Below are 14,547 nucleotides of genomic sequence, written 5' to 3'. Positions count from 1 at the left end.
CACTATGCTTGTCTTTTTCAGCTACAATTTCTCAGTTTGTAAAAGAGTTGAAGACCCCTTGACTATCAAATAGTCAATGGCTTTGGTCATGAGCTCCACCAAATCATAGGACTGCAAGATAGCATCCATCATCATATGCCAAATGCTACTACATCGAGTTTCTAATCCTAGAGGAGAGCCGGTCAAACTAGGAGCTTGTGGTCCATAAGGGCTTAGAACTCCATGTCAACCTCGAAACATATCATATTCACTTTTGAATAACTTCACACATATGGGATAGCATCCCTCTAGCTCCTAAAAGGCAGTCAAATGAGACTCCCTTTGCTTGTTCACACAAGAACTTTACTGCCAAAAACAATTTTTCATTCTTTGACAATCCTTCCTGCACAAGCAACAAACAAGCATCCTTTCACTCGCGCCTTTGCTTGCTCTAGCCTTGTCTTGATGTGCAGCCTCCCAATTACAGCCATGTGTTGGAAGTGTAGCCTTTCTGTTGCACAAAATCCTCCTCTTCAAGTCAGTCCATGCTTGATCAGCCCCAAACCCACTCTAATATCATATCAAAGTGTTGCAATGCAAAAGCATGTGCTCAATCAAATCGAATGTGACGAAGGGGGGTGTGTGTGTGTGTGTGTGTGTGGGGGGGGGGGGGGGGAAGAGAGAGAGAGAGAGAGAAGAATGCTGAGAATGTTGAACACTGAATATTGAATAACCAAGGCAAAAAATTGAGTGCAAGATACTCTACATGTATGAGAGTTCAAGACCTCACAATGCGTACACCACAAATGACAGATTGCAACCAATGTGCATGCCTAAATAGCCAAAAAAAGGAGAGGAAGATGATGTAGTTGGCCACCGAAGTTGGTCCAATCAGACAAACCTCATCAGCTTCCTGGTTGGCTGGCTAGCCGACTCTTGACTAGCCCTACCTTGCCCCTTGACTAACCCTACCCGCCATCTTTCCTTGCCAAACATCCAATTGCCCTGCCCACATAGCTACCAAGGGTTTCTGAAACGAGAGGTATGAAACGGGTTTCATAGGTTTCGTACAAGTTTCATAAAATGTTAGAAACGGGTTTCATTCAAGATATCAAACAATATAAAAGTTTTATAAACATATACTATATGACTTGTGCCATAGAAAAAACAAATTGACATTATTCATTATTCTATACGATGCAAATGAGCATTCAACATAGCATCAACATTTGCATGCATCATGGTCAACTATCCATGCCCAACATCAACTTTAGTTGTAAAAGTAGCCATCAATATATGCAATCATCATGGATAACAACTCAAAATAAAACTGCGGCAATCAATGCCAATATCCATGTCAACATGTTAAGTAAATCTATGATAAATGATGATTACAAAAGTTCCAAGACATCTAGGATATGGCATTTGTGAAAGCTAAAAATAGGTGTTTTGTACATTTATGAAACACCTAGGTATGAAACGAGTTTCCTAACCTTATGAAATGGGTTTCTTGGCAACTATGCTTGCCTGCTACCTACGAAGAGGTTGCTCATCGCCAAGACTACTCAAAACCTGTTGCCCACTTACCATCCTCATGGTACTACCCGTACCAATGTCTACCCTACCCATACTATCCATCTAGGCCACCAACCTGTCCAAGAAGTGCATGCTCTTACAATGTTTGTAGCCCCTCCTAGGTTCTATTTTTAGGCCTAAGAGGGTGTATTAAGCTAAAAAAGGTGACTTACCAACAAAATAAGGTGCATTACCAATTAAATCTTCATTAGCTCAATTTAAATAGGCCAAAAACCCAAAATTACCACGGTATATGTCCCATAAGCAAACACCCAAACTTTTGGTGGGATTCATGTCTATAAATGAAGAGGTTGCCTAGCCATGAGTCAATCATGTTTTGCAAATACTGACACCCCATCAATTGCCACCCTCATCCACTGCAATGTACTCCCCTTCATCGGCACATACCTCAATTCATGGTGCATCTAGCCATCCACCAGAATCAATTTCACTTTTTTTAAAGAGGCATCAACCTCTTCTACCTATGTTTTCATCCTCATTGCACTACAATCACTTCACACTATGTTTCTCTATCTTGCCTTAATCTGAACTCTTTTCTTTTTTAAAAAACTCTTGAACTCTTGGTATTGTGCTGTTAATCATAAGTGTCTATTCTCTCTCAATGCCCCTACTTATCCTCTCTATATATCATCTAAATGGCTCCTCCACATTGCAGCAATGATGATAAGCTTAAAGGCCATGACTATCTAACTTTGAGAGAAATGGTAATGGTCTCATTTGAGCAAAAGAAACTCTTGTATGTTGTTTGAAGATATGCCTTGCATCCCAAAAAAACCCTCTCTTCCATCCGTTTGGGCCAAACCTAGGAGCAAATTAAAATAGCAATCCAAGGAAGGTATCTTTCCCCATCTTACCAAATCTGAAAGATGGGCAATTATGAGAAAGCAACCCTTCATCAAGACAATGACAATGCAAAAGCATATACAATGCTTCTTTGGTGCGTCTTGAAGGATGTTCTCCTGATGGTTATGTCCTATATTACAACTCTATGTACCAAGCTCCGTTGACCATGAGAGCTGTTACCATCTACAATCAACTACAAAACATTCGATTCAAGATGACTAATATGGTTCATTCATTCATTCTCTAAGTGAAACAAATTCACAACATGCAGTCTGCTCTTCCCAAAGCCCATCATCGCCCCTCCAGCCATTGCCACATGTGCAAGAGGACACAAGAGACAGACAGAGACAGACAGAGAGCGGCAAGAACCAGAGCTCATTAAAAATTCAGCTGTTAACTCAGTTTTTGCATAATTGAATGTAAAATTAGAGCAGCTACAATTGGGATGCAGTTATTTACCTTGAACAAAATTGCCCGATGCCGACAAACACCATATGGAAGTGAACCAAGTGGTATTACATTTGACTGTCTTTGAACTTTAAGAAGCTTAACTGCCCTTTCACAAAGCATATTGACAGTCGGAATAGCATCGCTAGCAGTCTCATGTGAGCTGGACATGGCTGTCGAATGACTACTGCAAGAGCACACAAAAGGGACACCTGCATGACTTCCAAGAGCAGACCTTCGAGTGTTTGTAACATTCATCGTCTTGTCACTCCCACCAAGGCAGTCAGAAACAAAAAGAGATAAGATGGCAGCCTTTTGGAAGGCATTGAATCCAAGACATTCAGCATGTCCAAGATTCTGCCCCGCTAACTCTAGTCTGGTAAGGAAATGTTGTGCTAGCACAGCGATTACATCCAACTCTTCATCTCGTTCTCTGGACCAAAAAAAGAATTGGACAACAGTAATGTATCAATGATCAAACACTATGGAAAGCTTGCAAAGAAACATAAAATAGGGGAGAGCACAGCCAGCTCATCCTTACCTGTCTACCACAATCACCTCACGGGTGTCAAGACATGGCTGCTCACTTTCCAAAATTTCCAAAGAAGAAAAAGGACGTTCACGCCCTGCATCATAGAATCCATCTTCTAGATAGTGATCAACACCACAAAGGGATTGAGTACAGTATGTCAATGACACCTCTGAGAACGATTGTGTAGATTTTCTCCTTTTCTTTGGCTTAGGATTCCTATCTAAGAGACCTCCTTTACGACGACCATTCACCAGATCAGTCTCCAAATCTTGTTTAGATTTAAAGACGAAGATGTCATCAGAGCCACCTTCCTCTTCTCCTAAGGTGGCGTTGACAGATTGGTTAGCCTTATCATCATTTAAAACCTCCTTTCGACTATCTATAGTTATACCCTGGACTGCAGAGCTGTATTCACTATTTTCATGAATTTCAGGTACAAGGTTCACAGAAATATCATCCTTTCTTGAGCTGGGAGACTCGGGACCATTGCCACTTTGTTTACAACAACATTCCTGCCCTATGTCCTCTGTGGATTGCATGCCACCTCCATCTTTAATTGATTGCGTGTCTCTTTCCCCGTCATCTTTTCTTCTTTCTTCACTTCCTAGGCATTCTTGAGCACCACCATCTAACAGCCTAGCTGACTTGGGCATGGCTTGTCTTGATACATCTGCTGCAGACTCTTCACTACCACCACCATTTAGATCATCCTTACATTCTGCTTTTAGCTTCCTGCTAAGATTCAATCTGTCCTGTCTTGCTTGTAGCTGCTGAACATCATGCCTTTTCCAGCCTTGCTTGCTTCTGTTATGGGACATGCTTCTTGGCAACATTAACTCCTTAGCAGATGGTGAGATTGGTGGCTGAGAAGAAAGATCATCACCTGAAACAGAAAGGCATTGATGCTGAGCAAACTGAAAAATGCACACACTAAACTGGTCCCAAAGAAGTTCCATACCTTCTGGAGCACTTGGTAGCACCTCAGCATCTAGTTCACTGGAAGAGGTAACTTGCACAGATGGGGAAGGATTTCCTTCGAGGTTGCAAGTAATCCATTCAGGTATTTGGCATGTACTTCGGAGCTTATTAAACTGAAAATGTCACATGATAATGCATTAACTCTTTATGTCACACTACAGCACCCTTCAAAAGCTCAACAGAGGCATGTATGTGACCTGTATCAATGGCCAATAACATAATCGACTAAAACAGGCAGCATATGATACTGTAAAAGCAAGTTGAAGACACGTCAGGCTAAAAGAATCTACGCTAAAGATGAATATCACATAACGTGGGGCAATCCCAAGGGCCAAAGCAAAGGAAAAGTTTATTAACCTTGGCATTGAGGGCCTTCAAAGAGGTCATTGCAGATAATCCAAGCGAAACCAATGACGTCAACTTGTTATGGGCCACATCAATTGAGCTTAGATTTGGAAGACTAGACAGTCCTGAAGGCAACTCAACCAGCTTATTATTTTCTGCCCGCAGATGTTTAAGAGCTGTTAAGCTGCAGATTGTGTTTGGTAATGATTTTAACTTATTGAACGAGATATCAAGCTCCTGCAAACTCTTCAAATCCCCAATTCCAGGAGGAAGATATCTGCAGATATTGATCAAGTAAAAGATCCATCAAATAAACTTCCTCAACAAGATAGATCAGCTTATTGAAGATAACCCAGAGAAAAACTTCTGTACTAAGGAAGTCATGTTGTGTTTCGACATTGTACTAAGGAAGTCATGCCCCAATCAACCACCATGGACTCGCTATTTTTTAGTCTCATATGTACGTCATTTAGGAAAGAGAATTCCAGTAAGAAATGAGATTGGTAATGTGATGGACAAGAAAATATTTAAAAACTGACTTTTAACCCATAGATGAAGCAGACACTAGACTCCCTATTGAAGAAAAGACTACCATGGTTATAACAAGGCAATATTAGGATGCATACAATGCCCCTATCTCCATCAGTATGAGGAAGGTACACTCACGAAATTGAGAAGTTGCAAACTGCCAGTCTCGTCAACATCTGCAGATTGGAAATTTCAGGTGGCAAAGAAAGCACGGAATGCCTCAATGGTGTTTGATGCAACTCAAGTGTCTTCAGGTTAATCAGCTTAGCAAGTGGTGGTAAAATTCCCAGGCCAGACGGACATAGCTTCATGTGCAAATGCTCCAGTGCTGCAATCTCACCCACTTCATCTGGAAGAAGTCTTACCTCATTCGAGAAGAACTTCAAATTACGAAGATTTAGGAGTCTGCTGACAGATCTGGGCATTATAGTAAATGTGTTGTCGAAAATATACATGTTCTTTGCATGGTGAAGATATTCAGAACCATTACTCAGGTATGAGTCCAATGCAGTGACAGAGTACCCATTTGGGGATATATCGACCACCACTTCATCACCACTTACAGCACCCACACAATCTTTAGGCGAATCATTGCTAGATTCATTTGGAACCACTTTAGCTTCGTAAACATGTTCCTTCAAGTTTTCAGTGCCTCCATCAGCATCCTGCTGTTCAGTGTCGTGTGCTGCAATCTCAGATGAATCATCAGGCATGCTAGGTGTTGGAAGTGTCTTGCCAGAGCTAATGTCTCCAAAACCATCCCAAGGCACTTCACTGTTTGTCCCATTGTTTGCACTACTTGCCATGACATCTTGGGTACCTGGGCGGGAATCATTTTCACTGCCATCCATGATTTTAACTTAAAATATCTGCACTCCACGAACGACTGTGCTGAATATGTCCGACCATGGATTAGGCATGCAGTACAACCGATGAGGGGTCACAACCTCTGTGACATCAATTTGCATATAAACCAGTCCGCATCCTCATAGATAAAACCACCTGAGAGAAACCGACTTTGTATGGAGACCGATACTTTACATTCCAGCTCGTGAGCTTATGGTCAGCTATCATCGAGAATCTCTTGCCATGGCTAAGTACTGCAGCTGAAAGCAACCGAACAAGCAGATGCTAAGTCCTGTCAGGCGCCTTATTAAGTCTGAAAACTACAGGCGAATGCTGCAAAACATCCAGCATAACATAATCACGCTCATGTAACTTGTTAAAGGGTACAGAACGACTGTAACATATCCGAATGATTCATGGCTGGAGGGGCATAAAAATTTGCAACTTGAGTAGACAAGAACTGAATTTGAATGAATTAGCAAAGGGAAGGAAAGCAGGCAGGCATCTACCTAAGAAAACAATCGACGATGGGTCTGAATTTAGGCTCGCAAGCGGCAATTCAGCTCAATGGAGGCCTCGGCTTCGCCATCTGTCTGTCTGTCTCTCTGTGTCTCGCTCGCTCGCTCGCTCGCTCGCTCCTCTGTGTTTTTCGAAGAAAAGAGAAGAGGCAGAGTAATTTCGTCATGGTTCAGCAAGCCCTAGAGGAGACTGGTAGACACTTTAGCGTATGTGTATGTATTGCCTGGGCGGTGCGTTTCATAAAAGTCTCCAGACTCCAATAGTTTTACACTGTTTCTAAGAACCGAGCAGTTTCCCTCGGGAAAGACAGGTTTTGAACTGGACTAGCTTGTTTGAACGCGCACCCAATCGCTAGAGTCTCTTTTCAATGTGACCACGTGATCATACGTTAATGGAGAAATAAAATATATATATTTCTTAATGCAAGGTAGATACGTATATTAATCAAAACCAATGTTCCATGACCCGCATTGCTTAGTCAAAAGGGGGCATGAGTCCCACTCCTATCCCCTGAGTCCCACTCAATGACAATATCTACATACTAGCGTTCCTTGCGCGCGAACGCTATCCCGCTCCGCGAAGCGAGGTGCGAGGGATCGCACGGCAGCTTCACTTCCCTATCGCACAGTGGGAAATGCTATCACAAAAACATCACATACTTTACTCTCCTCTACTCACAACCCCTCTATCTTTGATTCCATTTACACCTCCCCCCTCTGTATCCACACTCACTCACTCACTCAATCACACACACACACACACACACACTCTCTCTCTCTCTCCAATTCTCTCTAAGCACCCTCTCTATGTCACACACACACACACATGCACCATATCTACAAACATTCCTCTCGACATAAATGTAAGAAATTATATGCTTGCACATGCGATAATTAGAAACAACAGCACAATACTGAAAAACGAAGCCACAAAGGCCAAGTATAAGGTACGCAAGTGTTTTTAAGCACCATAGGCAAATGGCCGATGCCAACAAAAAAAGACAGTGTCTCGAAGATGCCTAATAGAAACAAAGCTTTTTGACTAATCATTAACAAAATCTTCCTCGTTGAGAAAAACATAAGAAGGCGAAGCCGGGAATGCTTCCATAGTTTCCATTGGTAATCACATCGGCAATGCAACGGTATAAGTAAGTACGTGGAATAACAATGTTACACTAAAGCGGGTCATAATTGAGGCAGAGACCAAGCACCACAAAAATAATTTCTATAAGAGACCTAGTCAAAATGAAGCCACAAAGGCCAAGCATAAGGCACCGACGTATTTCCAAGTACCATAGGCAAATGGCCGATGTCTACAAAAAAAGACAATGTCTCAAAGACGCCTAATGAAAAGAAATCTTCCTTTTCTTCGAGGAATCATTAACAAAATCCTCCTCCTTGAGCAAAATATGTGAAGGTGAAGCATGGAACGATTCCACAGTTTCCATTGATAATCGCATGGGCGATGCAACGGTCCTACCTCCCTCTTCACCACCTGCATTAGAACAAAAATCACAATATAAGTACATGGAATAACTAACAAAGATCATTCCATCCCAATAATAATAATACCTGGTCGAACATTTGTGAACCACTCCGTAGGTACTGACAAACGTTGATGCAGTGTCACAAAACAACCCAAATCTTTGAACCCATACTTAAACCAATGCCTCGGTATCTTATCTGTATGGGAGAGTTGAAATCTCTTCTTATGGTCAACCTCGTACATATGCACCCGAAAACATTGCGTGTATCCACAATGTACAACTTCAATAAAAACTGGGAGCTTGATGTCGATATTAACATCATCATATAAACGCTCGATGACCCTTGCAAGTGTCCTTCTTATGATATTATCAGGAGCTATAGTGAGTAATGTGCATTGCAGCTCCTTTTGATAGTCAGAAGCTAGGTAATAGTGCCACTCTAGGGTAGGCATCTGCAAAAGTTAAATGAACAGTGAAATATAAAAAAATTATACTTCCAAGAGTATATGCCAACCAAACAGGGCATAGAGAGCAATTCACACATATGTAAAACCAACGTCCCTACATGGTCATATATATGCAAAAACCAATGTCCCTACATGGTCGTCAATAACTACATCTCCGCAAAGAAAGTAATGCACATTACTGCACCTTTCGAAGAACATCCTTATATACAATGTTTGTGGTCATACCCCCATCCTCTTCACCCAATAGCACTTTCACACCATGCGAAGATTTTACCCTTGAAAATGCAACATACAGTTGACCATGTGTAAATACTGGTGCCTTTAGATAAAGCCCAACAATGAACAAAGTCTGCCCCTGTGACTTGTTGATTGTCATAGCGAATGCCAACCGGATAGGAAATTGTCTCCGCTTCATAGTAAATGGCAAATGTGTAGCATTCGAAACAAAAGTAATACAGGGAATAAAAACTCGTTCACCCACATTTGCCCCTGTTATTATCTAAGCATCTATCACTTTCCTATTGAAAGCTCTACATATCAATCGCGTACCATTACACATACCACTTCCTGGATTTAGGTTTCTAAGAAGAATAATAGGTGCATTTATCTTCAGCAGCAATAAATGAGGAGGAAATCCACCTCCAAGGTCTAATGTATTTAAATACTCAACAGAGTACAAAAATGAGTCGTCGGTCTCTGCAATTGAATTTGCACTATAATACTGTCTGACCTCCCCTGGCATTAGTTGCAATGCACGATCATTCAAAGTAGCCACCTTTGTATTCCGCGAGGCAAGTATAGCTCGCTCACTAAAATACGACGTGTAGTCACCCACATTGGACACGTCACTGTAGACACTATCAATCAGTGTTTCGATAGAGTGCCCTTTTAATATCATGTCAGGTGGGACACACAACTTATCACAACTTTCGGTAACACCCACTCCATCTCCTATTCCTTGAATCCAATAGATGAACCCATTGTCCACCACACTACCAGCTGTCGACACTCGCATATTGCCAGATAGCCTTAGCACCCTTATGTAACGCCACAAATCAGAGTAACACAATGCAGCATTAACAATATCCTCACGTGTTCCCTTTACCACAACAGGCAAGACTTGTCTAAAATCTCCCCCAAACAGAACAACTTTTCCACCAAATGGCTTATCACAGCTCATAACATCTCTTAGAGTTCTATCAACCGCTTCGAAGGCATATCGATGGGTCATAGGAGCCTCATCCCACAAAATAAGGCTTGTTTGTCTCAATAACCGAGCAAGGTCACTTTGAACAGGAATATTGCAAGTGGATCGATTATTTAATTCTACTGGGATTTTAAACCGCGAGTGAGCTATACGACCACCTGGCAAAAGCAAGGCAGCAATACCACATGATGCTGTTGCCAATGCTATGCGACCACCACTGCGTACCTTCGCAAGCAAACATTTGTATAGGAAAGTCTTTCCAGACCCACCAGGACCATCCAAAAAGAATACATCCCCAGTATCTGTATCAACAGCTTCCATGACTGCACCGAAGGCAATTCTTTGTCCTTCATTCAACATTCCCTCCATGGATTCAGAAACCCTATGTTGTTCTGATATGTTGTATGCATATTCATCTTGCAAAAGAGGGTTAGCATGCAGTTGTGATTTTGGTTGATGAGGTTCAGGCAACCCATCAAAATCACAAAGTCTTCGTCCTACATGACGTAAAAGGTCTTGTAGATGCAACAAAGCCATGTTAGATGCCTCATACTGCAGAACACCAAGAGAGGCATGCACGTGCTGTAACTGCAATCTATACATGATATCCTCTACCATTGGCACCATAAATCTTTCCCATAGATGGCCAGGCCGAGCTGGCTCACAAAAGACCAAAATTGCAACAAATAAAGTTCGGAGTTGAGCACCAATTTGCACAGAGGCAGCTTCCTTTAAGCACACAACATATTCATCATCGCTCTCTAACATGCCCCTTGCAATGCAAGCATCCCTAAAAGTATCACAGATCACGCTATCAACAGTACGCAAATCTTCAAAAGAAGTACATCCCCGACACTCTGTTAAAAGCATCCGCAAATAGTAGAGCTCACCACAGGTAGGCGCCACAAAATACATCCGACCACATGTATTCCCACGCTTCCTTCTAGTCCACATCTTATGTCGTGCATTCCATACCCAATACACTGGAAAGTCTTGATAACGAATAGTCCTAGCCTCTGGATGAATGTGGTTGCACACAAACCATTCAGTAAGAGTAGTTTTTTGGAGGTCTTCATTCTACACAACATCTGGTATACTATCTGTATCCCGAAACACCACATAGTTCTCACCAGGTAAGTGTACCTGCATACGCTGTATATCAGGCTTTTCATCGTGCAATGCATAATCATAGATCCGCCAACATGCCTCAGAGGCAGAAACATATCGTGCATCCAAATAACTTTGTATCTCGTCCACCTCGTGAGCATCGCCACCATTCCGGATTGAATCAACCCCAATAGAAAATTTGACGGTTGCATGATCATGCCCCTTGTACACATACTTATACAAATACTTCACAGCCGCAATTGTCGAGCAAACCTCTACATTTATGTGTGCGTTGTATTTTTTACTCAAGAATGGATTATATGGAACAATTCATCGATTATCAATGACATTACCATTTATGATCACAGAGTTTCCATCATCTCGTCTTCGATAAACGGGATAGCCAGAACTATCAACTGTCGTCGTGCCCACTAATTTTCGTGGGTAATCTTTAGTACATCTACCCTTGTCCATACAGGGACTCTTGGGGTTCAATCCTCCGCAGGGGCCATGAATGTTACACTTTGAAATTGTCTCAAATAAGGCTGGAAACTTAACTCTATTGGGTAACTCAGCACAAACCAGTCTATCGTAGTGACATGCTTCAGAAGGCTTGAAAGACGACTCTAAAATTAGCAAAGTATGAGAATGTGGTAGCCCCCTCTTTTGGAATTCAATCACAGTAACATAGCCAGCAACCTTTCCAAAGAGATCCTTCCGCAACAACATACACATCAAATCAGCATGCTTTTTATGAAACACGCGAGCAGTCAAATCCGGACGATCATAAGCACTTTGCCCAGGCAATAAAGCATTAGTAATCTCCAACCACTTTGGATTGCATGTCATTGTTATAAAAAGGTCAGGTTTTCCCTTACATCGCACTATAGCCATGGCATCCTGATATAATTGATACATGTGCCTTGGTCCACCTGTGAATGACGACGGTAAAACTATCCTCTTGCCAATAGAGGCACCAACAATCGGCATTGTCCCATCATCGTTTGCCCCCACCATGTCTGCCAAGCCTTTATAGGCCTCCGATCATAACACTGATTGATTCTGGCGACACCAAGTTAACCTCCATTGCTCTATACTACAATAAGCATCAACAATAAATTGTTGCAATAGTCGACTAGCACGCAATATGCATACCTCAGTATCTTCACACACTTGAAGACGAAATGCATAAAACTGCATCTGGATAACACAATTTTTATTGGACAATTCATATATGTTAACAGGAATACTAACATTACTATAGGGAACCTTTACATGCCAACCATCATCCCCCATAGGAAAAAGGAGGACATATAGCATTGGCATATATGCCCTATGCAAGTTTCAAATAGCAACACATCGACCACCCCGAGTGTAAACATGAATATCCCGACGATCAAGAGTACCCTCATCACCCTGCCCTGGCATGATAGCTGCAACCTCAGTTGCTGCAGGAGCAGAGTATTGTTTACTGGTTCTTTGAATACCAAAAATACTCATTCTTAGTTCCTCCACGGGGTTATTTTGCAATTGCAAACCCACTGACCTAAAAGCACGTGCATATATGTTGTGTCGATGCATCATACATTGAAGCTCCCCTAGCAAGTTTGGTAATAAATCATGCATAACCCCCAATCTATTAAGCAACTCATGCTCGGTATCATAAACATACAGTTGTGCAAATCTTGGCCTTTCTTGACGCTGCACATCAGGAAGCAAAGTACCTATACGGTGATAAACAGAGCCATGCACTCTAAAGGTGTAACCATTCCCGATAATGGGCAGCTCATCAACATTAGCTCCGAGTGATACAAATGCAAGAGCGCTGTTGTATGCTCGTATGTTGTTTTTAAATATCCTACTCTGAGGGTGCATGCCATGCAACAAATCATGCAATGGCTGCGGTGGATGTTGCAGTGGCGGCAACATTACTTTTCCATTTCGACAACAGTGCCTTCCAAACAAAATCGACCCTTAAACCCGAGTCTCGCATCTCCACAACTTAGCTGAACACCTTTCACACATCATACAAAGACTCCCCATGGAATGCACATCCGGCTCTTGAAATAGTAGTATTGACATTGCCGGGTGAACATCCGTTGTAGGCAAAGCATTTAAAATGGAGCACAATCCACCACTTTGGGGATCAAAAACAGCAATATTATGAACACGTGACTCATTAGCCACGGAATTTTCCACATTGTGGTGATTTCCGAAATCTAAACCAACATGCTGTTCAACTGGCTCATTATCCCCATTTACAAATTCAACACGGCGAGACACACTCTCACAAACGACTCCGCCAAGATTTCCCCCATGTTGGCATATAGACATTGAAGCATTATTAACATGTGACTCAAAAGTCACATGATTAAGACCATTGCAACCACCCACTAATGGCAAAGCATTCGTCAAATCCACACCAAACTGTCGCTAGGCTTGAAATCCCCTAATGGTTCTATCCGGTGATGGCAAAACATTAGCCACATCTATACCAAACTGTGGTTGGCCTAGTTCACAATGACCATTTAGAATCTCCTCATGGAACGAATGGTTTTCAATGTCTCTTTGAATGGATCTACCACGATCTAAAATCCCTTTCCGAGCCCTGAGTCTAGCAACCTGCCGTCGCTCATACCTCGTGGAAGTAAGCATGTCCCTACGAACACGCAACACATAGTCTCTCCCAGTTGCTCGATGCGAACACCCCATATTGATCACTTGGCCACAAAACCTATTATCAACATATGCACACATTTAAATTTAAGATTAAATATCAAGACACAAAACCACTACAACCCAGTCAATGTATCTGTCTTAAAAGACGCTACACCAGCCCATTAGAGAGAGAGAGAGAGAGAGAGAGCATGGTTGCTAAGATAGAAGTAACCTTGGTAATTAACAAAAGAAAGTAAACATGCAACTGCAGAAACTACTATCAATACATTTTATCAAAGGCATGGTTTGATTTCTAAATTAAATGTATTGCGTACATTCGATGTACACAATATATCAAATCTAAATATACCAACCATCATTGGAGTATCAAATCTGCTCCATGTAAATATCAAGACACAAAACCACTACAACCCAGTCAATGTATCTGTCTAAAAAGACGCTACACCAGCCCATTAAAGAGAGAGAGAGAGAGAGAGACTGGTTACTAAGATAGAAGTAACCTTGGTAATTAACAAAAGAAAGTAAACATGCAACTGCAGAAACGACTATCAATACATTTTATCAAAGGCATGGTTTGATTTCTAAACTAAATATATTGCGTACATTCGATGTACACAATATATCAAATCTAAATATACCAACCATCATTGGAGTATCAAATCTGCTCCATGTAAATATCAAGAAAGAGACATCACGTCATACATACTCAATACATTTTACTCAAATACGCTTTGTTATATCAAAAGTGTTACACATCTTAGCACTTTCCATGTAGGCTTTACAAAAAAGAAGCAAATATTATCATAAAAAGTGCTAGCCCATGCACTTTAAAATACGCAACACAATCTGAACCTATAAGTTCCACCCTAAGCAATTTTTGTATATACATAGTCTCCTTAGATGCGACCGTTCATTTGACGGCTCAATTGTTGCAACAAAGCATTAAACCTACTAACATTCATTTGAAACTGCAAGAACGGCAACCGAC

The 14,547-nt window shown here is 41.6% G+C and overlaps 2 protein-coding genes across 8 annotated transcripts in view; both read right to left on the bottom strand.

The window, feature by feature from the left end:
- The window catches only part of LOC148026374 (Leucine-rich repeat protein kinase family protein), a 29,962-nt gene extending 23,073 nt beyond the window's left edge, over window positions 1-6,889 (bottom strand). For 6 of the 7 annotated variants that reach the window (XR_015692829.1, XR_015692830.1, XM_087690814.1 and 3 more), the window contains exons 1-6: window positions 6,604-6,889; window positions 5,387-6,354; window positions 4,733-4,997; window positions 4,356-4,488; window positions 3,407-4,280; window positions 2,878-3,298 (exon numbers count right to left, since the gene is read on the bottom strand). Coding sequence is in view for 5 of the 7 variants with exons in the window: in XM_087690814.1 (XP_087546940.1) it covers window positions 2,878-3,298; window positions 3,407-4,280; window positions 4,356-4,488; window positions 4,733-4,997; window positions 5,387-6,099 (2,406 nt within the window). In the remaining 2 variants the exon portion in view is untranslated. Of the gene's footprint in view, window positions 1-2,877; window positions 3,299-3,406; window positions 4,281-4,355; window positions 4,489-4,732; window positions 4,998-5,386; window positions 6,428-6,603 lie in introns of all 7 variants that reach the window. The other variant, XM_087690812.1, reaches the window with a different exon arrangement.
- A 1,211-nt stretch (window positions 6,890-8,100) lies between these two features.
- LOC148026373 (uncharacterized) lies at window positions 8,101-10,142 on the bottom strand. The gene is made up of 3 exons (XM_087690672.1): window positions 9,854-10,142; window positions 9,232-9,715; window positions 8,101-8,107 (listed from the first exon to the last, which is right to left on the bottom strand). The coding sequence occupies exons 1-3, from the start codon at window positions 10,140-10,142 to the stop codon at window positions 8,101-8,103; spliced, it is 780 nt and encodes a 259-aa protein (XP_087546798.1).
- Between the last annotated feature and the right edge of the window lie 4,405 nt (window positions 10,143-14,547).

The sequence above is a fragment of the Lygodium microphyllum genome, chromosome 13 (genome assembly GCF_053477565.2).
Source record: "Lygodium microphyllum isolate KBCC chromosome 13, Lygodium_microphyllum_v1.1.10, whole genome shotgun sequence".
Lineage (NCBI taxonomy): Eukaryota > Viridiplantae > Streptophyta > Polypodiopsida > Schizaeales > Lygodiaceae > Lygodium > Lygodium microphyllum.
The sequence above is the reverse complement of the archived record's forward strand: the minus strand, read 5'-3'. Positions and strand labels throughout refer to the sequence as shown.

What these genes read in the sequence shown, in the direction of transcription:
- LOC148026373 (XM_087690672.1), bottom strand. Translation starts at nt 10,142, where the DNA reads ATGGAGGGAATGTTGAATGAAGGACAAAGAATTGCCTTCGGTGCAGTC. An exon ending in TTGCAATATTCCTGTTCAAA is followed by an intron (nt 9,716 to 9,853) that starts GTGACCTTGCTC and finishes TTGGTGGAAAAG; the next exon opens with TTGTTCTGTTTGGGGGAGAT.